The sequence below is a fragment of the Spinacia oleracea genome, chromosome 4, assembly GCF_020520425.1.
Source record: "Spinacia oleracea cultivar Varoflay chromosome 4, BTI_SOV_V1, whole genome shotgun sequence".
NCBI lineage: Eukaryota > Viridiplantae > Streptophyta > Magnoliopsida > Caryophyllales > Amaranthaceae > Spinacia > Spinacia oleracea.
Genome location: NC_079490.1, coordinates 21599858 through 21623914, shown reverse-complemented (window position 1 = coordinate 21623914; position 24057 = coordinate 21599858). Strand labels below are relative to the sequence as shown.

Below are 24057 nucleotides of genomic sequence, written 5' to 3'. Positions count from 1 at the left end.
CTACTGTTTTCTTTGTTGTTTTGAATTTTTGATGTTGGAGGTAGCAAGAACCAACTGCAAAATCTAAGATTTTTTCTTTCTGAAACCTAGGAATTTCAACAATGTGAAGGTTAGGAAGCTATTTGCTAGTGGTTTTTGCTTTATTGGCTCGCGAGTTACTCAAGTGTGCTCAACTCGATGTTTTCTTATCGAGCTGAGTAGATCTAAGCTCAACTCGAGAAGTTTAAAAAAAAAGGGCAAGGTGACAAATGGTGTAGAGGGGATATATTTGATAGCAGGTCTTTGGTACCTCTCCTTAAAAGTCAAAATTTTACCAACTAAATTAGTTAGACATTCACAACTTGAAAAATTCATGAATATATTTTATATTTTAATTGTTTTTGGTAAAGAAAAGGTACTCAAAAAGTTAGGATAGTCTTTTCGAGATATTCACGAATATGCGTGGCTTTGAGATTTGATTAATTTGGAGTACTTGATTATAAGGTAAAAACCTAATTGGAGCAACATAAGCTAAACATGTAAAATTTGAGATCTAGACTATACTCATAGCCCTTAATCAAAGTATGGGCATAATCTCCACTATTTTAATGATTGCTTCACATATCCTAGCATCATTGTTTGAATAAAAACTTTACAAAGTACATGTACAACATGTCAACATGTGAACTATCTAATGCCTATCAAAGTATCAAGTTGATTTAACTGCATCTAAAACATGTGAAGAAACGTTGAAAAGGGTGATACAAAAACATTATATTTTTCACTAGTTTATTGCAATATGTTACATGATTAACCATAAACGTCCACCAATGTAGAAAGAATGAGGTCAACTGACTCCACTTAAATTGTGAAAATTTAGAAATTTTCTTTATATTTTTAAGATTTTCTTCAAATTTTGTTATAAAATAATTATTTGAACCCACTAAAATCTGTAATTTCTATTTTGCATCCACTAAATATTTTTTCTAGATCCGTCACTAGGTCCACCAGACTCTTATACCCTACAGTATTTGTATCAATAATATGTCACTTCCTTCATCCATTGATTAGTTCTTGGTCCACCAGACTTAATAATATTTTGTATTCCATGAATTGAAAGTTGATAATCTCATAACATCATGATTAATGACGGTCCATGTCAATGCTTTTCTTTTTCTTTCTTTTAATAATGCAAGAATTGGGCCCATGTTGAGGCACATCCAGCCCATACCAAGGGCCCATAATGGCCATAATAAGTCAAGCTACTAACTTTTACAGTACGATCTATTTTGAGGAAGGAGTTAAGAAATCTCCTGAAAGTTTGAAATTTGACTAGCTTATCTACTCCGTAGTTACCAATTTTTACCAGTCGCAGTCAAAGATGTGGACTTTGGTCCTATTTTTAGAAACTACCACACTTTCACTCTCCTTCTACTCGTAGTCAGCCGCGTCTCTAAGATATTTCCGCACTCTGTTCGGATTTCGTTGTCACATAATTAGGTCAAATTTCGTTGTAATCAACAAAATAGTGAATTAGGAACCAAATTCTCTAACCGGTCTTGGGTGATAGTTGACTAATATGCCTCACCTACTTTGGTAGATACAAAATACGGGGAAAGATGTATATGGAGGTCATGGTAATCAGGTAATTTGAATCGGGTAGAATTGAAGTTGAGTCAATTTAGATTGAGTCACATTCGGAAGGTCAAATGATATTTGATTTTATTATGTTAAAGCGCAATTAATATTAAGCTCGTTTTATTTCTGAATTGAGCTAGTTCTAACTAAATCAATTAATTTCAGTTCATATCGAATCAGATCGTGCACATCTAATATTTTAGGTGATGTTATCGAGTACAAATCACTTCTAACAAGTCTATACAACTATGCATAGGAAGTTTATCAAAAACAAGTGTATACATAAATGGTAAAATTGTTTGGACTCCTCCCATAGGTCTATAGTACCGCCATACTCACAATCCGCATAGTCACATGTCCGACCCCATTTATTAACAACTGAACACTAAGACATGGAAGGTGAATTGACAATAGAATAAAAGGCTATAAGCCTACAACTTCACAGCTCATGCATAAATGTGGAGTAGTAGAGATTAGAGAATAAGTTTGATACTTTGATGGATTCATCTACGCATATTCTAAAGGCCCGTCACATCTTTTCTTATGGATCATCTTGTTTTAACTGTGCATATTTATCAATATTACAACATATATCTTTAACCCTCTATATCTTTAAATTTTATCAGTTAAAACAATAAAATTTTGATATTTTTAAAGCTCTAATCGAGAAAAATCAAACAATATCCTATGTGACTATATTTTTCTTATATTGAAAATCAATTAATCAATTGTGGATAATTTCAAGTTTTTTGAAAAGGAAAAACATTAAGAAAAAGAGTAGGCTTATGGATGATGCTAGAAAAAGGGTATTGAAAGAGCATATAAAGGAGCAAGCATAACATGGTCTAACAAAACGTTTTACACAAACTTAAGACCAAAATCTCCAACACTATTCCTATTTCCTACTCCTCCGTACCAGGCAGCCGACAAGAGAATAAAGGTAAATAAGGTACGTCACTTTTCCTTTCTTCTTTTTTGGGTAAACGATCAACTTCAACTCCCTACTTTATACGGAGTAGAATCAAATGATAAGAATCAAGGGAGAAGAGAATAGGTTCTACTTCAAGTTCCCAAGTATTCACATTTCTATGTGCCTTTAATTTATTCATTTTGTTGTTTCTTCATTGTCTTTCTGCTTAACTAGACTCATTGTTTTGGGTTTAGAATCCGATACCCGCTCTTGTTTTTTAAAGCTCGCGATATGGTACGGAACAAAAGTGATGATCCTCTCTATTTCTTAAATTAACAACAATGTATTGACGGGAAAATAAGGGGGTGGCTTTAGGGTCCGGGAGTTATTTTTCTGACTAGTTTAGGTGTCATCATCTTAAGATATGAAATGGATGAAGAGAAATAGAGAAGAATAACCCACGAACAGTTATGTCTACGTAAAATGATAGTTACAAATAATTATAGTTAGAACTAAAATTATTTTAATTGGTTAACGTGTTGTATGATGATCCACTAAAATAGTGGGTCAATTCGTGTACATCATTTGCTCATTTATATATACCTAAAAATTTACAAAAATAAACTTGTTACTAGTATTTGATGTGACCACATAGTTCTTGTCTTTAAGAATGAAATTGATTGATTCAACTACTTTACTACTTCTTTGTTAAAGAAAAAAAAAAAAAAACTCATACTTTACTATTTAAACTAAGGTTCATCAACTTTGACGGTGTATGTTTAATTCCTAAATTCTATTATTACACATATCAACTACGTACCGAGAGTGAGATAATGTTAGATTTATGTCAACGTCAATTTTTATGATATTACTGCACACCGTAGCTTCTAATATTTTCATTAGTAAAGTACAAAGTATATACGAAGTAGTGGCTATCCTCTTAAGAGTAATGACCCTTAGATAACCATCAAATATATTAGGACAAATTGTTTTTTACCACCTATAAAATTTTAAAAATTATTTTTTATCACATAAGAAAATTAAAACTTGTATTTTACCACCTAAAAATAAATTAAAATTTGTTTTTTACCACCTAAAAGCGAAAAAATAGATGAAACTTTTATGTATGGCTACCTAATTTAATTTCCCCCCAATTTTTTTCTCTTTGTGGGATTTTCTTGAACTCTTTCACCTTCTATCTTTACTTTCATTAAATTTTGTCAATTTTATGAATTAATGGTGGTGAAAAATTATGTAAATTCATGGAACATAAGGAAGTTGGGGAAGAGTATAGAGTTGAATACATGAAATCGTGAAAAAATATAACATATAAGATGTATAACCATTATTGTGGCCCCCTACATAACATTTTCATATATTTTTCCATTTTTTAGGTAGTAAAAAATAAGTTTTAAATTTCTTTTAGGTGGTAATATACAAGTTTTAATTTTTTAGGTGATAAAAAATATTTTTTCGATTCTTTTAGTTGGTAAAAAACAATTCATCTAATATATTAACGATCAAAGATCAGTCTCGAAATTTCCTTAAAAAGGTGTGAAGCACGTTTCAAGACCGATGGGGTACGATTCAAAGAGTGTGAAAGAAAAACCATAGAGAAAAAGACCTTTTAGTACAAGTTCTTTTAACACATGTTAATGACAGAATCAAACGCAAAACTATAATAACAAGGCAGTAAAACTTATTCCCTTTTTTCACCATACACAAAAAAACAACATTACTCATTCTCTGTCACAAAAAAACCAGCCCCATCAGTTTCTCTATTTCTTGACAGAAAACTCAGTTTTATTTTCTAACTCCAAAAATCTTTGTCTTGAAAATCAAGGAGGAAACCAGTAAGACGGTCTTACAGTAAGTTGAATATGCATTGCCATTGCCTAATCAATGCATTCGACAGCAAAGCTCCTGCTAAGTACAATGAAGAAACTGCAGACACTACTGGTAAACTGATCATTCAAGGTACTGTAATCTTGCAGAAGAAGAAGACTGTGTCTGATCGACTGTTTTCGTCGATTTTTCGACGAAAGAAGATTTATGTTCAGCTTGTTACTGATCCTGGTATGATTATCAACTTATTATCTCATTCCATTAGATTGTTCTGTGATTGTTTTATATGTTCTGCCTTTGTTGTTCTTTTATGGCTGAAGTTGAACCCAGTTGTAATTTTGCCCAGAAAACAATGACAAGAATGATTAATTTGTGTATTAATGAATCTGAATTACAAGACAAACTCTGCAATTTTACAATTGAAGTCATGTCTATCTATAATCTGATCTTTGTCGGTTATTACTGTTATACTTGTTTGTGTAATGGATAGAACTTGCAAAATTGACACTACCCGAATTACCCGACCCGGAATGTGACCCAGACCGATATCTGTATCCAAAATGAAACTGAGAATTACTGGGTTAAAATTGATTAGTTTTCTGTAATAAGCCGCCCTTTTCTGCGAATGAGCCATTATAGCAATATAAATTGCATATGGGAGAAGAGGGATTCGAACCTAAGACCTATGGTATACATGCGGTCTTAACTACTAGGGGCCTAGGGCTGCCAAAACCTCATTGGTATTAAGGCTTCAGTTGTTGTTGTTGTTGTTGTTACTGAAATAGAGCTGAAACTGATAAGTTACCACTGAAATAGAGCTGAAACTGATAAGTTATATGTAGCTGAAACTGATTAGATTAGATGTGTTGTTTGGTAAAATTAATGGTTTAATGAGCTGAAATTTATCTAATTGTTTTAAATAAAAAATTAAAGCTAAAATACATGAAAATTTAAGGACCTTAAATTGAAACGTTATTCAAAGTAACGTCTCAATTTAAGTCAATTTCAAGACCTTACATTATATTTAAGGTGTTTGACAAACCGCTCTAATCATTTAAGGTGACTTAAAATTTCACCACCTTATCATTTAAGACGCCTTAAATGACTTGCCAAACAAAGCCTAATTGGCCACAGACCGAAATATGACCCGACTCAAATTTGATCGGAAATGAAATAATCGACTTATAATCCAAATTTGGCTCGAATTAAATCAACTGTAAAAGAATCCAATCCGAACGACTCATTCTCCACCTCTAGGAAAGAAAATTATACTAAAAGGCCTTATTTAGAGAATGTGATGTGACATGATCACATAAATTCTCCTTGTGGAACTGAATGTTTTTATGTTCCTGCAAGTCTAACAGGAAAACTGTTCTGTTTTGCAGAAAATGACTTGAAAGGTAAACTTGGAAGACGAACATACTTAAAAGAAGAGATCACAAAACTCACTGGTTTGGGTGATGGTGAGACTGCATTCAGAGTTAGATTTAATTGGAATGAGGAGGTTGCTCTTCCTGGGGCATTAATAATAAGAAATGAGCATAGCAGTGAATTTTATCTAAGGACCGTCACCTTGGAAGGCGCCCCCAGTCATGGAAAGATCCACTTTCTTTGCAACTCTTGGGTCTATCCGTCTCATTGCTACCAGAAAGACCGCGTATTCTTCAGCAATAAGGTTATCTCCGATCATTGTCTAGCTATCTTTGTTTGCAAAAGTGTACTTTTGTCTTAAGATGATTTATGTTTAAGTTTTGTTTTATCGATGTTTACATTGAGCAGACATACTTACCTCATCAAACTCCTGCACCATTAATCAAATATCGAGAAGAAGAGCTAGAGATTTTGAGAGGGAAAGGAAAAGAAAATGATATGCTAGAGGAATGGGATCGTGTTTATGATTATGCATACTACAATGATCTAGGAGAACCAGATAAAGGTCCGGAACATGAACGTCCTATATATGGAGGAAATGCTGAATATCCTTATCCACGTAGAGGACGAACAAGCCGTCCACCAACAAAGACAGGTTAGCATTCTTACTTCAAACACAAGGCCTACTTTAGAGACCACCTTAGTGTTGTACTAATACTACTAACATTTAATATGCCTGTGTTGTTTTCTCACCAATACATAGTTTGTTTGCAAACCTTGTTTTCTCACCCATACATAGTTTGTTTGCAGACCTTCTTACCGAGAGCAGGTTGCCACTAGTCAAGGGCAAAGATGTCTATATCCCAAGAGACGAAAAGTTCAGCAACACCAAGTTGGCTGATTTCTTAGGTGATACTGTTAAGTCTTTATCTCACGGCGTTGCTGGTTTGCTGGATGCGGTAGTTGACATGACACCGATGGAGTTTGACAGTTTTCAAGATGTATTAGACATGTATGAAGGAGGAATTAAGTTGCCAAATAATCCATTACTTGGAAAAATTAGGGAGGACGTACCAACTGAATTCCTGAAATCGCTTGTTCGTACTGATGGTGCACATTTTCTCAAGTATCCAATGCCTGATATAATAAAAGGTACACATTATCTTAGATAAAGTACACAACTTTATTGAGCGGGAATTTTTTCTATCATGCAAGTTTAATGCTTTTGAACTCTCTGGTGCAGAGGATAAATCAGCTTGGAGGACTGATGAAGAATTTGTCAGGGAGATGCTAGCTGGTATAAATCCTGTTGTTATTAGTCGGTTAGAGGTAACCAAACCTACTTTTTTGCTCAACCAATGATTGTCATATATAGCGATGAATGTTTTTCACAAAATGGTGGAAAGATTATTAAAAATAAATAAAAATGTTGATAAATATTGGGGTGATTTTGCTTCTCAAACACTGTTCTTCAAGCATCACAGTAGCACGATAAAATCATTTCGGCCCACACTTCAGTTTTCGAATTTTCCTTTTACGTTGATTATTATTTCCTACAGGAGTTTCCTCCAGTTAGTAAGCTAGATGCTAATCGTTATGGAAACCAGAACAGCTCAATTACCAAAGAGTGCATAAAACAAAATCTACACGGGTTAACTGTAGAAGAGGTAACATGATGTTTGATAATGTACAGTTTTCTTGATGTTCCACAGCTTTCACCAAGTTTGTAATCATTGTATTCTTTTTCGTTCAACCAGGCAATCCAGAATAACAGGCTATACATACTGGATCACCATGATACAGTAATGCCATTCTTAAGGCAAATTAACACAGAAACTTCTTCAAAGGTCTATGCCACTAGGACACTTCTCTTCCTAAAAGATGATGGAACTTTGAAGCCATTAGTAATCGAGTTAAGTCGACCACATTCAAAAGGGGATCAGTTTGGTGCCGTTAGTGAATTATATACACCAGCCAAGGATGGGGTAGAAGCATCCCTTTGGCTATTGGCTAAGACCTATGTAGCTGTTAATGACTCGGCTTACCATCAACTCATCAGCCACTGGTATTCAATCTGTCAGAAAAAGTTCATTTAGCTTATAGTAACTGTTTCTGGCACTGATTTCTGACATAAAATTTCTTTTCTTGTGTATCATTTCACAGGTTAAACACTCATGCAGTGATAGAACCATTTATAATTGCAACGAAAAGACGGTTGAGTATTCTTCACCCAGTTAACAAATTGTTACATCCTCACTTCCGTGATACAATGCCAGTCAATACAATAGCACGGCAGATTGCTCTAAATGCTGATGGGTTGTTTGAGGCAGCTGTGTATCCCCGAAAGTATGTTGTGCAGTGGACATCTTCACTGTACAAAGACTGGGTTTTTACTGATCAAGCCCTTCCTAGAGACCTTATCAAGAGGTATGTTGCTTGATTTATCATTCACCATAGTGAGGTATTTGTGACATTAATTAAACTTTTCCTAAAAGTTAGGATAATCCTAGAACAAAATAATTAGAGGTATAATCTACAAAATCTGTGTATAACACAGAAAATAGTTATAGAAAACCATAACTCATTTTAATCTAGTTTTGCAGACAGCTATAAGTTAATTGCAAATTTGTTGCTCCCTCCACCCCGATGTAACAATTGTCACATGACTTCTTTATAACTTTTGTTAGACCATTCGTAGTAGTTAACATATGATTGTTAGATTAAGTGAGCCTGTTAGAACCAATTCTCTTATGCAAATGACAAGAACATGTTGCAACTGTTATAACTAACAAAATTCAGTTCCACATATATTGCCATCTTTCCAGAGGAATGGCAGTCAAGGATTCGGAAAGCCCTCATGGATACAAGCTGTTCATAGAGGACTACCCATATGCTGTTGATGGGCTAGAAATTTGGTCTGCAATTGAGACTTGGGTCAGAGAATATTGTTCGTTTTACTATAAATCTGACGACATGATTACCAATGATCCTGAACTACAATCCTGGTGGAAAGAAATCCGGGAAATAGGTCATGGAGACAAGAAGGACGAGAAGTGGTGGCTAGAAATGAAGACATTAGACGAGTTAACAGAAACTTGCACAACCATTATATGGGTGGCATCTGCTCTTCATGCAGTAGTTAACTTCGGACAATACCCTTACGGTGGATACATGCCTAACAGGCCAACTATAAGCCGAAAGTTCATGCCACAACCAAACACTCCCGAGTTTGAAGAACTAAAGACAAACCCGGATGGTGTTTTCTTCAAGACAGTATTAAGCCAAGCCAGAACATTGGCTGCTATTTCAGTGATAGAGCTTATATCGGGGCATTCATCAGAAGAGGTGTATCTTGGACAACGAGAGTCTGGATGGACTTCTGACTCTCCGCCATTAGAAGCACTTGAAAGATTTAGTAAGACGCTAGTAGAGATCGAAAACAGGATCCTAGAACGGAATAATGATCCGAAACTGAAGAATCGGGTTGGTCCAGCAAACTTGCCCTTCACGTTACTGTGCCCTTCCAGTGGAGTAGGGATTACTGGCAGGGGAATTCCTAACAGTGTCTCTATTTGATGTGGTTTTAGCACTTTTGAAGCAATGAACTTATATATTTGTCTATAAAATAAGATGGTTTGAAGTAGCTTAGGAGGTCAGATTATGAGCAAGGTCATTAGAAACACCATGCTGTAGAATGTAGATACATGCAAAGCTGAGACATATGAGTAAGTAAACCTTGGTTGTAACTTGTAAGGTGCCATTATTGTAGTTTTTATAAACCATGTTGTAAGATGTTAGGAATTTTCCTGTAATTGAATACATAGATGGTTGCTCGGCTCTTATGGTCAACCTTCTTTCTCCGTCACAAAGATGGTTGTTAGGAATTTTACTGTAAGATATTCAAAATTAAGACATTTTATTCTTTCTTTGTTGGTGATACTGCACCTGATGGCAACACAAGAGAGCAGGAGCTGAGTCAGCATTACAATGCTGGTCTTGCACACACTGGATCATTTCCCATGTAACTGTATTCTGTTACATGTGCCAGCTACTTTATTTCTTCTAACTGATTAAAGCATTGTGATTGGCTGTGAGATTATTGCTGTATTATGATTGGTTGTGCCAGCACACCAAGTCAGCAGTATATATAGTTTATTATGTAGCTTGTAGAAGGGTTAACCTTCATAATCCTAAACTCCTGTATTTCTTCTAAATGCTGCAATAATAATATTCTCTCTGGAAGTCTGTTATACTCCAGTTGAGCTTCAAAGTTTTCTGTACTCTCTTTGATCATCTGTCCAGTTTTCAACATGGTATCAGAGCAGTGATGCAAGATCCTGAGTCGGTAGCAATTTCTGAATTCGTAGATACAATTGATTCCATAAACTGAGTAACTTGTTTTTGAGGGTATGTTCATCTGATTTCGATTTCTGCAGCAATACTTCCTGTTTCTCTTTGATTCTTTAAGTAAATCAGTTCTGTGCAAGCTTCAGTGATTTGATTCCAGTATTTTCTGTTTCCTTTTCTGAGATTGTGATCTGATTTCAGTGATTTCTATTTTTTCTTCCTGAGATTGTTCGATTATTTGTTCGATCATCCTATTTTTAGTTCAATCCTGTAAACCTGAAAATTGTTGATCTAAAATCAACTAGATTAACACAAAAAAATCTTTTCCTGATTACATTTCCTTTATACAAAACATACAAATCATTCCTGAGAAATTTGTGAAAGATTTTACAAATGACAACACAGAATTTACTACCTAATCAAGATCCTGCAAGTCCTTTCTATCTGCATCCTACAGATAACACTGCAAATCAGTTGGTTTCAGTGAAATTTAAGGGAGAAGGATATGGAGATTGGAGAAGAAGTATGATGATCTCTATGTCATCTAAGAACAAATTAGGTTTTGTGAATGGAAGATTGCCAAAACCAGATCCTACACATGTGACATATGAAGCATGGTTGAGATGCAATGACATGATGATCTCATGGTTATTGTTTAACCTGGATTCAGTAATTTCTAAGAGTGTGTTGTATTTCAACACTGCTAGAGAGATATGGCTTGATCTTGATGATAGATTTGGATTTGTTTCTGGTCCACAACTTTATGCACTTGAAAGACAGGCATCAGACATCTCACAAGGTACACAGAATGTAGCAGAATTCTTTACTGAGATTAAGTCTATTTGGGACAAAATTAGTGCAGCAAATCCATTACCAACTTGTACCTGCAACTTGTGTACTTGCAATTTGACACAAAAGATCTTCAAGATGCAACAAGAACAAAGACTGATGCAATTTCTTATGAAATTGGGAGAACACTTGGCTGGAGCTAGAAGCAACTTACTCATGATGCAACCATTACCAACCCTATCTCATGCTTATAGAATGCTGGCACAAGAGAAAAGACAGAAGGAAATTAGTGCTCCTGTACAGCATGAGAGTCATGCTTTTGCAGCAGATAGGAGAAGGTATAATGATTACCAAGGGAGAAACAATTACAGGGCACCACAATCAGCCTATCCTAGAAACAACTATCAGTCAACTGGAGGGAATAGAACAACTGGCTACAAAAGACCTCCATCTAGTTACTATTGTGATCATTGTAAGGTTAATGGACATAGAACAGAAAGGTGTTTCAAGTTACATGGGTTTCCACCAGGGTTCACAGGTTTCAAAAGTGATAAAAGAGTTGCTTCAGCTGTCTACACTGATGAAGCATATTATGACGATATGACTGAATATCAACAACAATACTTTCCTAATGACAAAGAGCAACAACAGCCACAATCACAGGCAAATTTCTTCACACCAGAACAATGCACTCAATTGCTGAATTTACTGAACAAGCAACAGGTTGACAAAGTGGCTACAAAAGATGTTCAGTTTGAGGAAGAAGACAATTCAGGCCATGCATTCATGGCAGGTAACAATTACTGTTTTCTTACTTGTTCACATTCAAGTTGGCTATTAGACAGTGGGGCTTCAGATCATATGTGTGCTAGTTTAAGCATGTTTGATACATATGAACCTATTACTGGAATTAATGAGTGCATAACAATACCAGATGGAAGAAAAGTAAGTGTGCTTCATAAGGGAACTGTTGTCTTAAATGAAAACATACAGTTGAAGGGTGTTCTGCATGTTCCAGATTTTCAGTACAATTTGTTATCTGTAAACAAATTATGTACTGATCATCAATGCACAGTATCATTTACTGCTGATAAATGTTATCTCTACGGCCATTTAATGAAAGAGAAACAGGTTCTTGGTAGTGTGCAGTCTGGTCTCTACAGTGTGGATACAAAAGAACATCAACCAGCAACATGTCTAGCAGCAACAACATGCACAGATCCTAAGGTTTGGCACTTGAGACTTGGACACATGCCTTATTCTAAGATGAGATTTGTTGTAGATACTTTAGTTTCTACTGGTGATCATGATAGCATTTGCCAGATTTGTCCTGCTGCAAAGCAATCAAGAAATCCCTTTCCCATAAGTAGCATTAAGACCACTAAGATGTTTCAGATGATTCATCTGGACACTTGGGGGCCTTATAAGAATAAAACACACAATGGCTGTACAATGTTTCTTACCATAGTGGAGGATTTTACAAGAACAACTTGGACATATCTCTTGAAATCCAAAACTGATGATGTATCTGTACTTGTTTCTTTTCTGAAAATGGTTGAGACACAGTTTGATTCTAAAGTTTTATGTGTGAGATCTGATAATGCACTAGAATTATGTGAAGGAGATATGAGATTACTTTTTCAGAACAAAGGTATTATACATCAAACAAGCTGTAGTGGAACCCCTCAACAGAATGGGGTAGTTGAAAGAAAACACAGGCATTTACTAGAGACGGCAAGAGCTCTTCATTTTCTGTCCAAACTGCCTATCAGATTTTGGGGGGAATGCATATTGTGTGCTACCTATTTGATTAATAGAATGCCATTAAGAAGTATTGGGAATTTGACACCCTATGAAAAGTTGTTTGGAGACAAACCACTATATCACCATTTGAGAGTTTTTGGATGCTTATGCTTTGTTTCCACTTCCAAGGTTCATAGATCCAAGTTTGATGCTCGAGCAAAACCTTGTGTTTTCATTGGATATTCTCCAACACAGAAGGGTTACAAAGTGTTAGATCCTGCCACTAACACCATTAGTGTTTCCAGATATGTTACTTTTCATGAGTCACACTTCCCTTTCCATCATACTCCTACTGATCTTACATCCCAATCACCACTTACAGACTTTCCATCTTCCATTTTTCTCCCAATTCATACACCTCTACTCCCTGATCCAACTCTACATTTACCTTTCCTTTCTTCTTCTTCTCCTTCTTCTCCTGATACATCTCTCTCTTCTCCCCTCTCTTCTTTACATTCTACACCTCTATCTTCTCCTTCTACTTCTGACACCTCTACTCCTCTTTCTTCCACTCCTACTTCTCTTTCTGTCACCCCTAATCCTAGACTTACTCTTGATCTAACAGACCAACCTATCAGAAAGTCCACCAGATCTCACAAACCTCCCACATATCTCAATGATTACCATTGTCACACTTCTCAACATTGGTGTAACTTGGTTTCTTACACTTGTATGCCTGTCCACCAAGCTCTCATCAGTAAACTAAAAGCTCTCACTGAACCAAGAAACTATAAAGAGGCATCCTTATCTCCAGATTGGATTAAAGCAATGGAGAAGGAAATTGAAGCTCTTCTTGATAATCACACTTGGGACATTGTTCCATTACCAGTTGGGAAGAAAACAATTGGCTGCAAATGGGTTTTTAAGGTTAAACTGAAAGTTGATGGCTCATTGGAAAGATGCAAATCTAGATTAGTGGCTCAAGGGTACACACAGAGGTATGGAACTGATTTTGAAGAAACTTTCTCCCCTGTTGTGAAAATGGCCACTGTGAGGTGTGTTGTTGCTTTGGTTGCCAGTATGCAGTGGACTATTTACCAGCTAGATGTCAATAATGCCTTTCTTCATGGTGACTTACATGAAGAGGTTTACATGAAGATGCCTGAGGGCATACCTAATCCAAACAATCATGTTTGCAGGCTGAGAAAGTCTCTTTATGGTCTCAAACAAGCTTCAAGGCAATGGTTTGCCAAACTCCATGGGGAACTACTTTTACAGGGGTTGGTGCAGTCTAAAAATGACTATTCTTTGTTCATAAAGAAGGATAATCTGCACATTACCATAGCTGCAGTTTATGTGGATGACATCCTTCTTACTGGTAATCATCTCCCCACCATTACTGCTCTTAAGAAACATTTAGATGTTGTTTTCAGTATCAAAGATCTAGGGGTGATGCATTACTTTCTTGGGATTGAAGTTGGGTATTTGGTGAATGGGGCGATGCTTACACAGAAGAAATTCACCAAAACTCTTCTAGTTGACTGTGGTTTTGATGTCAAAAGATCAGCTGCTACTCCCCTTCCTATCAACACTAAGCTATTCACTGATGAAGGGCAAGTTTATGATCAACCAGAACACTATAGAACTTTGGTTGGTAAGTTGAACTTTCTTACTCATACAAGGCCAGACCTATGCTATGCTGTTCAGTTACTAAGCCAATTCATGCATCAACCTAGAGTACCACATGTTAAAGCTCTGCAACATGTTCTAAGATATGTTGCCAATACTGAAGGTCAAGGTATTTTGCTGCAAGCATCAGATTGCTTAACATTGCAGGCCTTTTCAGATAGTGATTGGGCAGCTTGTCCCAATACTAGAAGGTCCATTACAGGTTACATTCTCCTGTTTGGTAACTCACCTGTATCTTGGAAGTCAAAGAAGCAAGGGACAATTTCAAAAAGTTCTTCTGAAGCAGAATATAGGGCAATGGCAGCTGCTGCTTCAGAAGTAACTTGGCTAGTAAGATTGCTTGAGGAAATGGGTGTTACTAAGTTAAAACCAGTCACACTGCATTGTGACAGCCAATCAGCTATCTACATAGCTAAGAATCTTGTCTTTCATGAAAGGACAAAGCACATTGAAATAGACTGTCACTTTACTAGGGATAAGGTACTTGTAGGTCTCATCCAACTAACCTACTTGCCTACCAAATCTCAGTTAGCTGATGTGTTTACTAAAGCTCTGCCTTCCCTACAGTACCATGAACTTCTATCCAAGCTAGGCGTCACAACATCTGCCACACCTAGCTTGAGGGGGGTGTTGGTGATACTGCACCTGATGGCAACACAAGAGAGTAGGAGCTGAGTCAGCATTACAATGCTGGTCTTGCACACACGTACTAGATCATTTCCCATGTAACTGTATTCTGTTACATGTGCCAGCTACTTTATTTCTTCTAACTGATTAAAGCATTGTGATTGGCTGTGAGATTATTGCTGTATTATGATTGGTTGTGCCAGCACACCAAGTCAGCAGTATATATAGTTTATTATGTAGCTTGTAGAAGGGTTAACCTTCATAATCCTAAACTCCTGTATTTCTTCTAAATGCTGCAATAATAATATTCTCTCTGGAAGTCTGTTATACTCCAGTTGAGCTTCAAAGTTTTATGTACTCTCTTTGATCATCTGTCCAGTTTTCAACATTCTTCGTCACAAGATAATTACTACGGGATAGACTCTTTTGATCAACCAAACATTTTTAAACACTGGTTAAAATTAAAGTCAATAGATTTTGAAACTTTCTTTGTCCCTGCTACATCACATTGAAAGGTACAAGAATATTGGCAGTTTTAAAATTGTGCATCTTTCTTAGAATTTTCTGTTTTGACTAATTAAGGAAAAGCTCTAATAACTCCAAATATGAATAAGTGATGATCAAATAAGTTTAATCTTGGAAACAGCAGACTTAAGGATCAAATTGCGTCTTGTCTTCCACATGACATATCCTGCACATATCCCCAACAAGGTAGCAGCCAACAACTAGTATATTCTTTATTTTATGGAGCAGGTAGTACGAAACTAATCTTTAGACTAATCAAACAAATATATAAAATCCGAGTTGCATTAATATTATACGTGTACCTCAAATCCTTGATGAAGGATGTTCGAATTTTGTAGTGTGAATGAAGATGTCCAAATTGAGCCGATATACGTTAATAGGTTTTGAAGAAAGAAGGAAACTTCGGGCTATGAAGGAAATGGAAGCGATGTTCATATATAGACCCGAGTCTTGACCACTAGACCAATACCTCATTATTACGATTGTTTTATTGTTATTTTGTAACACTATACTTGTATTAACTAGACCTGGTTATTGGACAGGTAGTCCAATGCATATAGGGTTAGGGTCAACTTAATAGGGCTTTTATTGGGCAGGGCTCTTATTGGACAGAGCCTTTATTGGAGAGGATCATTATAGGGTCAAACTTATACTACAATTATTTTGAAAATTAAAATAGTAATGATACAAAAAATTTCGTGTATAGCTTCGTATTTACTTGTACTTGCTCATGGCTCTTTTGTTTTTCATTTTTCGTTGCTCGTTTATTGACCCGCCCACTAATGACCCGCTATTGACCCACGACCCGCTTTTGACCCGCCCATTATCGACCCGCTAAAAATGACCTTTCAACACCCGACCCTCTTTTGACCCGCACCGACCCTGACCCACCCCGCCCGATAACCAGGTCTAGTTTTAACATGACACCAATATTTGAACTAACGAACAGGGGATTATCTTTTACAAAGGTCAATTGGCAATTGATGTCTGATCCATATATTCTCAATTTTATTTACTAACTGTAAAATCTATATATTTTATGCATATATGTGAGTGGAATGTTGCGATACATATGACGTAGTATTAATAATTGATTACACTTGTTTTGAATCATAAATTGAAGGTTCAAATATTAGGTCTTTCAACATCTTTGTTCAAGATCCGTCGCTATTACCGAACACATTAACAAATCATATTACTAAATAAAATTACTGAAATTCTTCCTTAGACAAATACTGATAAGGACAAATTACACAACTAAACTACAATCATTTACTAATAATTTAGAAGTCAACTTATTTTGCATAAACTAAATTTTTTAATTGAAACTTTGCATTTCTTTAATTATCTGATCACTATTCACTAAAAGTGTCCATCTTGACTCACTCATACTTCATACTATAAAAGGCATTGAAGAAGTAGCCACAATAAATCCATAAAATCACTTTCAAGATCATCATTAGTGCATAATTAGTCATGATTAAGCTACTCAAATGTGAGATTAGCACCACTAATCTCCTTTCCTCATATTCAATTAACCACTCAAACCCTTGTTCTTCTTCTTCTTCTTCTTCTTCTTCTTCTTTCTCTCTCCTCCAAAGCAGAAAACTGAGTGCTTTTCCTACTCAACATAATGAGTCAAAGATCTTCACTTTGAAATCCAAACAAAGAGCAAATGGGTTTTACTACAGTGTGGTGAAGAACACCTTAGATAACCGTGCTCCTGCTAAGGTGATTGTTGAAGGAACTGTAATCTTGAAGAAGAAGACTCTTTCAGGATTCAAAGATGATTTGAAGTCAAAATTGATTCATTCTGATGATTCTTTGGTTGGAGGAAAGGTTTCATTTCAGCTTGTCAGTTCTGTCCATGTTGATCCTGGTATATGTCTCTTTAGTAATCCCAGATTCATGGTTTTTGCTTGATTAAAAACCCATTCATTAGTTCTTTGAATTTTGTTTGATAATGATTTTGAAACTAGTGTGAGCCCCGGACAATGTCCCAGAGTTTTTGATGCGAATATCGTAGTGTAGTGTAGGAGAGGCGGGTTCATCATTTTTATTTTTATTTTTGGGAAGGATCTTGAATACTTGTTTTGGACTTTATTGTTTGATTTTTCTTTGATTAAATAGGGAATAATTTACCCTTTATTGGATAATGATTGATTGTTGTTTTCTGAAGAATATCCACCAGAAGCACTGATTGATATAGTTCTGGAGTTGATTAATTTTGATTGAAGTTGAAATGCATGAACATAGTTGTGGTTACCTTATTCATACTCAATAATTTGATTGAGGTTGAGTTATATATTCCAGCAAAATGTTACTATTTCGGGTAATTTTAGCATTGGGTCATGAGTTTCATTTATAGTCTAAAGATGCTAACAAAATATTTGGAATTTGGATTGGATTAGTTCTGATGATTAGTTCATATGACTCATATTTGGATGATGAGTTTTTGGTTTGGTCGGGTTAATTTGGGATGAGCATTATTTTGGGTTTTTGGTCATTAGATGAATATAGTTGTTAAGTTTTGGATCACCAATCTACAATAGTCAATGAGTGTTGTCTTAACTAAACTTTTCTGGATTCAAGATGTTTCTGGGGTCAGTTTGGTTTGGGTTGGGTCAGTTTCTGTTTGGGGTAAAAATTCGAGCTATCTGGTTTTACTGTTTTAGGTACAACTAGGGGTTGAGTCGGGTGATATGGTTCTAGTAATTATGGTCAAATCTTTGAGCGTTATCTTGATAAATGGTCCAATGTGTAGGGTTACCTTCCAAATTATCCTTAAATTAAAATTTTTTTAGAGGAAAATTATCCTTAAATTATTAGCTATGAGTGAAGAATATAGTCTGGAGTAATTCATCTGTAACGGAGAATTCAGGCTAGAAGGCTGTTAAGGATAATTGATGGTAAATCATCTACTGAAACTAATGACCGAGCAAATAATCGTATAAGTCTCAAGTTAGTCATTTCTTTTACTAGTGCAAATATGTTCATTTTTTCAGCAAATATGGCTTTAGCCATATTAACAGCAAATATGTTCAATTTTTCAGCCAACAACTTCAGAGGGAAACTTGGAAAACGATCATATTTGCAGAAAACGGTCAAAGAAGTCACAGGTTTGGCTGATGGCGAGTCAGCATTCAGAGTTAGATTTGATTGGGATGAGGACGTTGCTCTTCCTGGGGCACTAATAGTAAGAAATGAGCATGACAAGGAATTTTACCTAAGAACCATCACCTTGGAAGACATCCCAGGTCATGGTTCAATCCATTTTGTTTGCAACTCTTGGGTTTATCCAGCTCAAAAGTACGAAAAAGACCGTATATTTTTCACCAATAAGGTTTTCTGCTGTTTTTGCCTAGCTATTGTTATTTGCAGAAGCATATGGAACTATGCAAGGAATGGGTTGTCCATAACCTTTTCAATGTTTATCATGTGCAGACATACCTACCTCACCAAACTCCTGCACCACTATGTAAATATCGAGAAGAAGAGCTAGAGATATTGAGAGGTAAAGGAAAAGATCCTAATGAAATGCTCCAGGAGTGGGATCGTGTGTATGATTATGCATACTACAATGACCTAGGAGAACCAGATAAAGGTCGGAAATATATCCGCCCGATATATGGAGGGTCTCCTGAATATCCTTATCCGCGTAGAGTGCGAACAAGCCGCCCCCCAACAAAGAAAGGTTAGCTTAGTGGTCCCCATGACCTAGAATCATATTCCTTCTATTGTTCAACATCTTTGCACTTTATGGCTCTCTGTAGACAAAAAAAGTAATAACCCTGCTTGGCTAGTTTCTTTTCTCTTCTTTGTCTTTATGATAGTCTAATAGGAACACGTACAAGAGGGGGGGGGGGGGTGAATTGTATTCGGAACTAGAGTGAGTTCCTTTGCTTTTAAGGTAATATAAGGAACTGAAAAAGACAGAAACGAATGTTGCTCAATTTGAGGAAACTTCTTGACACTATTCAAGAAGAGAAAACCTCAAACCCTTTTATATTAAAATAATTCCTCGATTACAATAATATAACAACTTGAGTTCCACTCAAACTCAAGTATCTCACAGTAATCTACTCTGATTACTCTCTATTCTTTTTCTCTCTTTCTCGACTTTAACTCAAAAGCCTTTACAAGATTACTCAATCTCTACTCACTCAGATTACAATTTGTTTTGAAAACTCTAGTTAATAATAAAGCTCTTTTGATATTTGTGGAACTTAGGAACTTGAATATTGCTAGGACACAAATCAACTTAATAAACTCTTTTGAAAGCGTTTTGATAGATAAGAAAGTAGATAGAATATTTGTGTGATTTTACCAGAAGGAAAACGACTCTTTATATAGAGACAATCCTTAGGGTTAGTTCCCTTCAAATCTCAACTGCCCACACTCCTACATACTTGGTCTCCACGATCCATGACTTGTGGATCAAGGGAAGACCACTTCTCTTAAAACGGTTTTTAGAGAAAATCGTGGTTTAGACTTTGTCAACCACTAAAAGATTTGTGAAAATATTTATTGAAATTAAATCAGATATTTAGGAGAAGTTTTAGGGAAAATGAAACTGTTTTAACAAGAGGGATAAAAACAGATTTTATTAAAGAAAATAAAACGACACTTTATTTATGTAATTTTCCCTTAAAACTTGCTGTTAAATAATTTGATAAAATCTTAATAAATATTTAATTAAACATCCTAGTTCCACAATGTATCTTAATAGCTATTATTATTTTACACAGAAATTCTAAGAGTAGTTAACTACCTAGGTTCGTGTTTTGCTCTTTTACTGGAGCTACAACTCAGCAGCTGCAATGGTTCCTTCTCTGGAACAGGTGAGTTCCTCTGAAACAGAGGAACTCATCACATGAAAACTTCATCCTTCTTTGCTTTGTTGTTCCTCTGTTGTGTGTTAGCTTGGAGTTCCTAGCTTTGCGCATTCCACCTCAGGAACATCAGCAGCCATCTCAAGTTCCTCTCTGGAACAGAAACACTTTACTTGTAGACACACCAGAAACTTAAATCAGGAAGTTTGCTATTTGTCATCAACCAAAATCAGGGTCAACACTTTATCTATAAATTTGCACTCCATTATATTCTTAATACTATATAGCTTGTTTGCAGATCCTCAGACTGAGAGTAGATTGTCACTAGCCAAGACCAAACACATATATGTTCCAAGAGATGAAAAGTTTGGGCACGTCAAATTGTCTGATTTCATGGGTGATACAGTCAAGTCTTTATCTCATGGCGTTATTGGTATGCTGGATGCGGTATTTGATTGGACACCAATTAAGTTTAACGATTTCAAAGAAGTGCTGGATCTGTATGACGGAGCAATTAAGCTTCCAAATAGTCCTTCACTTGACAAGATTATGAAATTGGTCCCAACAAAATTCCTGAAAGCACTGTTTCGAAGCGATGGTGCAGATTTTCTGAATTACCCAAAGCCAGATATTGTAAAGGGTAAACGTTAGCTTATGCCTTAGATGCAACACACAACTCTATTTACAGTTTGGTAAAAAAAATCTCTGTCCTCGACACTTAGAAGTAGTTTAAATCTTATTGCTTTTTGGTGTCTTAATATTTTCTGGTACAGTGGATGAGTTAGCATGGAGGACAGATGAAGAATTTACCAGGCAGATGCTAGCTGGTATACATCCTCTTATAATTCGCCGTTTAGAGGTAACAATATCACATTTCTTGTCTCCATCATAAACATAAATTAATGAAGTCTCAAGCAAGTTACAAATTGATATGCCAAGATTACATCGTTTAACAAGATCTTTCCTGCTAATGCAGGAGTTCCCACCAGTTAGTAAGCTAGATCCTGAAGCATATGGAAACCAGAACAGCTCAATTACCAAAGAATGCATAGAAGGAAAGCTAGATGGATTAAGTGTGGAAGAGGTAAAGGCTTGATGACAGTGTCCATCATGTTGCACAAGTTAAATTCTGAATCATATTATATAAGTTTTTCATGAGTTTTTTTTTTTGTTTGGGTTTTTTTATACTTCAATCAGGCAATCCAGAGTAATAAGCTATTCATATTGGATCACCATGACATAGTAATGCCATACTTAAGGAAAATCAACCAAGAAACTACGTCAAATGTCTATGCCACCAGGACGCTTCTCTTCCTAAAAGAAGACGGAACTTTGAAGCCGTTGGTAATTGAGTTAAGCCTTCCGCATTCAAAGGGGGACAAATTTGGTGCTGTTAGCAAAATTTATCTACCAGCCAAAGATGGTATTGAAGGCTCCCTTTGGCAGTTGGCCAAAGCCTATGTAGCTGTTAATGATTCTGCTTATCATCAACTTATCAGCCACTGGTACTAGATCATCCAAAAAAACAAATTTTCTTCAGTTGATAGTAAATGTATCTTGAGTTCTTGTTTCAATAATAAGTTTTCATTTATTGTCTTTGACAGGTTACACACACATGCAGTGATAGAGCCATTCGTAATCGCATCCAATAGACAATTGAGCATGCTTCACCCAATTTACAAACTTCTGCATCCTCACTTCCGTGATACAATGCCTGTCAATGTAGTAGCTCGTCAGATTGCTCTTAATGCTGGTGGGTTGTTCGAGGCAGCTGTCTTTCCCCGACAGTATGTTGTGCAGTGGACATCCTCACTGTACAGGAAGTGGGTTTTCACTGAGCAAGCTCTTCCGAAAGACCTTATCAAGAGGTATACTGTTTAGTCTATAACGATAATGAGGTGTTTTTATCAAGAGGTACAACTTAAAAGATGAGAAACTGAAACGCGCAATTAAATGAAATAAACCAGTACCCACAAACCAGAAAAGCAGTGAATTGCACCAAGAGAAGTTACCTATGACCACAATTGTAATATTATTTTGGAAGTTGTGGAAAAATAAACTGTAGCACAAGTGCTTACAATGCAAATGTCATTTTCTCCTTGTTGAGACATACAAGTATATTAAACCTACGGAAGAGAACACAGATTTCCTTATTTGCACAAGGGATTATTGCATTCGTCTACTGGGAGAGAAATAACTCTCCTCATGAGCATATACTGTCGAATAGGTGTCCGATCAGAATTTTGGTACTTCATATGTGACTAAAAATATTATCAAATTCTGAATCTCATTGCTTTTTTTTCAGAGGGATGGCAGTTGAGGATTCAAAAAGCCCTCATGGATACAATCTACTTATAGAAGACTACCCATATGCTGTTGATGGGCTTGAAATTTGGTCTGCAATCGAGACTTGGGTCAAAGAGTATTGCTCATTTTACTACAAATCTGATGACATGATTGCTACTGATCCTGAACTACAGTCCTGGTGGAAAGAAATCCGTGAAATAGGCCATGGCGACAAGAATGGTGAGAATTCCTGGACAGAAATGAAGACCTTTGATGATTTAACAGAAACTTGTACAACTATTATATGGGTGGCTTCAGCTCTACATGCAGTAGTCAATTTCGGACAATACCCTTACTCAGGGCACATGCCTAACCGTCCGACTATCAGCCGAAGGTTCATGCCTGAACCAGGCACTAAGGAGTACACAGAACTAGAGAAAAATCCTGATGGCGTTTTCTTGAAGACAGTAACTAGCCAACTCCGAACATTAGCTTGCCTTTCTGTGATAGAGCTTATTTCCAGGCATTCTGAAGATGAGGTCTATCTTGGACAAAGGGAGCCTGGTTGGACTTCTGATGCTTCACCATTAGAAGCATTTGAACGATTTAGTAAGAAGCTAGTGGAGATTGAAAACAAGATCCTAGAAAGGAACAACGATCCAGAACTGAAGAATCGGGTTGGTCCAGCTAAGTTACCCTTCACACTACTTTGCCCTTCGAGTGGAGTAGGGATCACTGGCAGGGGAATTCCTAACAGTGTCTCTATTTGAAGCTCTTTTGACTACACTATGAAGCAATGAGCACCAAGTTGTAAGGTTATGAATTTACTTTATTTTTTGTTTTGAAAATAAGATGCTTGTGAGTAGTCTAGGAAGCATGAATATGAATAAGGTCACTAAAGAAATCAGGTTGTAGACTTGTAGATACAAGCAAAGTTCGTACATCAGCAAGTAAAAGTTAACTGTAAGATTTACGTAGGATCATATTGTAAGAAATGTCATATACTGAAATTGGAAATCAGTTTTAGCAGGAAAAACCATATTTAGAGGAAATTATAGGAAAGGAAAACCATACAGTACGAATACTAATTTTCACTTGTTTGGTTGTTTATGATAAATTATTGAGTTGTTTATGTTTGTTTTGTAAAGATTATTACAAGTGCAAATGTGTAATCATATTCATCTTTTAATTTAGATTTAGTGTTTGATTGTTTTTCCATCAATTTCGAAGAAATGTAGAAGCTGACAACATAAGCCCTACTGAAAACTGTAACAGTTTGGTTATTGGCTTTATGGTTCAAAGAGTAATGTAATATTGGTTGTGTTTTTTGTTTTCCATAAAACTGAAAACTGAAGACAAGAGAAGATAATGAACATGCCATAAGTTTTCCGTGGTTTTTCTTCGAGTAAACAAACCATGATTCCTTCTACCATAGGAAAGAAGAAAGAAAGACTTCATGAAATTTCAGTTGCAAAT

General features: G+C 36.0%; 2 protein-coding genes across 3 annotated transcripts; both read left to right on the top strand.

Annotated features, from left to right (window-relative positions):
* The first annotated feature begins 4189 nt into the window (after positions 1-4189).
* LOC110791739 (probable linoleate 9S-lipoxygenase 5) lies at positions 4190-9687 on the top strand. Of its 2 annotated transcripts, none has more exons than XM_021996499.2 (9): positions 4190-4603; positions 5758-6047; positions 6152-6398; positions 6554-6895; positions 6987-7072; positions 7303-7410; positions 7501-7808; positions 7907-8170; positions 8569-9687. In XM_021996499.2, exons 1-9 carry the CDS (start codon positions 4408-4410, stop codon positions 9317-9319), a joined length of 2592 nt encoding a protein of 863 aa, XP_021852191.2. In that variant the 5' UTR covers positions 4190-4407; the 3' UTR covers positions 9320-9687. The 2 variants fall into 2 exon arrangements, with proteins under 2 accessions (XP_021852191.2, XP_056699456.1); XM_056843478.1 differs by having other exon boundaries at positions 4221-4603; positions 8543-9687.
* A 7151-nt stretch (positions 9688-16838) lies between these two features.
* LOC110791741 (probable linoleate 9S-lipoxygenase 5) lies at positions 16839-23728 on the top strand. The gene is made up of 9 exons (XM_021996500.2): positions 16839-17342; positions 18517-18806; positions 18908-19157; positions 20594-20935; positions 21069-21154; positions 21272-21379; positions 21493-21800; positions 21900-22163; positions 22601-23728. Exons 1-9 carry the CDS (start codon positions 16940-16942, stop codon positions 23349-23351), a joined length of 2802 nt encoding a protein of 933 aa, XP_021852192.2. The 5' UTR covers positions 16839-16939; the 3' UTR covers positions 23352-23728.
* The last annotated feature ends 329 nt before the right edge of the window (positions 23729-24057 follow it).

Excerpts from the sequence above, each read along its gene's own strand:
- LOC110791739 (XM_021996499.2), top strand. The coding sequence starts at position 4,408 with ATGCATTGCCATTGCCTAATCAATGCATTCGACAGCAAAGCTCCTGCT. Across the intron at positions 7,411-7,500 it reads ACGGGTTAACTGTAGAAGAG|GCAATCCAGAATAACAGGCT; the intron begins GTAACATGATGT and ends TCGTTCAACCAG. Across the intron at positions 8,171-8,568 it reads CCTAGAGACCTTATCAAGAG|AGGAATGGCAGTCAAGGATT; the intron begins GTATGTTGCTTG and ends CCATCTTTCCAG.
- LOC110791741 (XM_021996500.2), top strand. The coding sequence starts at position 16,940 with ATGATTAAGCTACTCAAATGTGAGATTAGCACCACTAATCTCCTTTCC. Across the intron at positions 17,343-18,516 it reads TTCTGTCCATGTTGATCCTG|CCAACAACTTCAGAGGGAAA; the intron begins GTATATGTCTCT and ends TCAATTTTTCAG. Across the intron at positions 21,155-21,271 it reads TTATAATTCGCCGTTTAGAG|GAGTTCCCACCAGTTAGTAA; the intron begins GTAACAATATCA and ends CTGCTAATGCAG.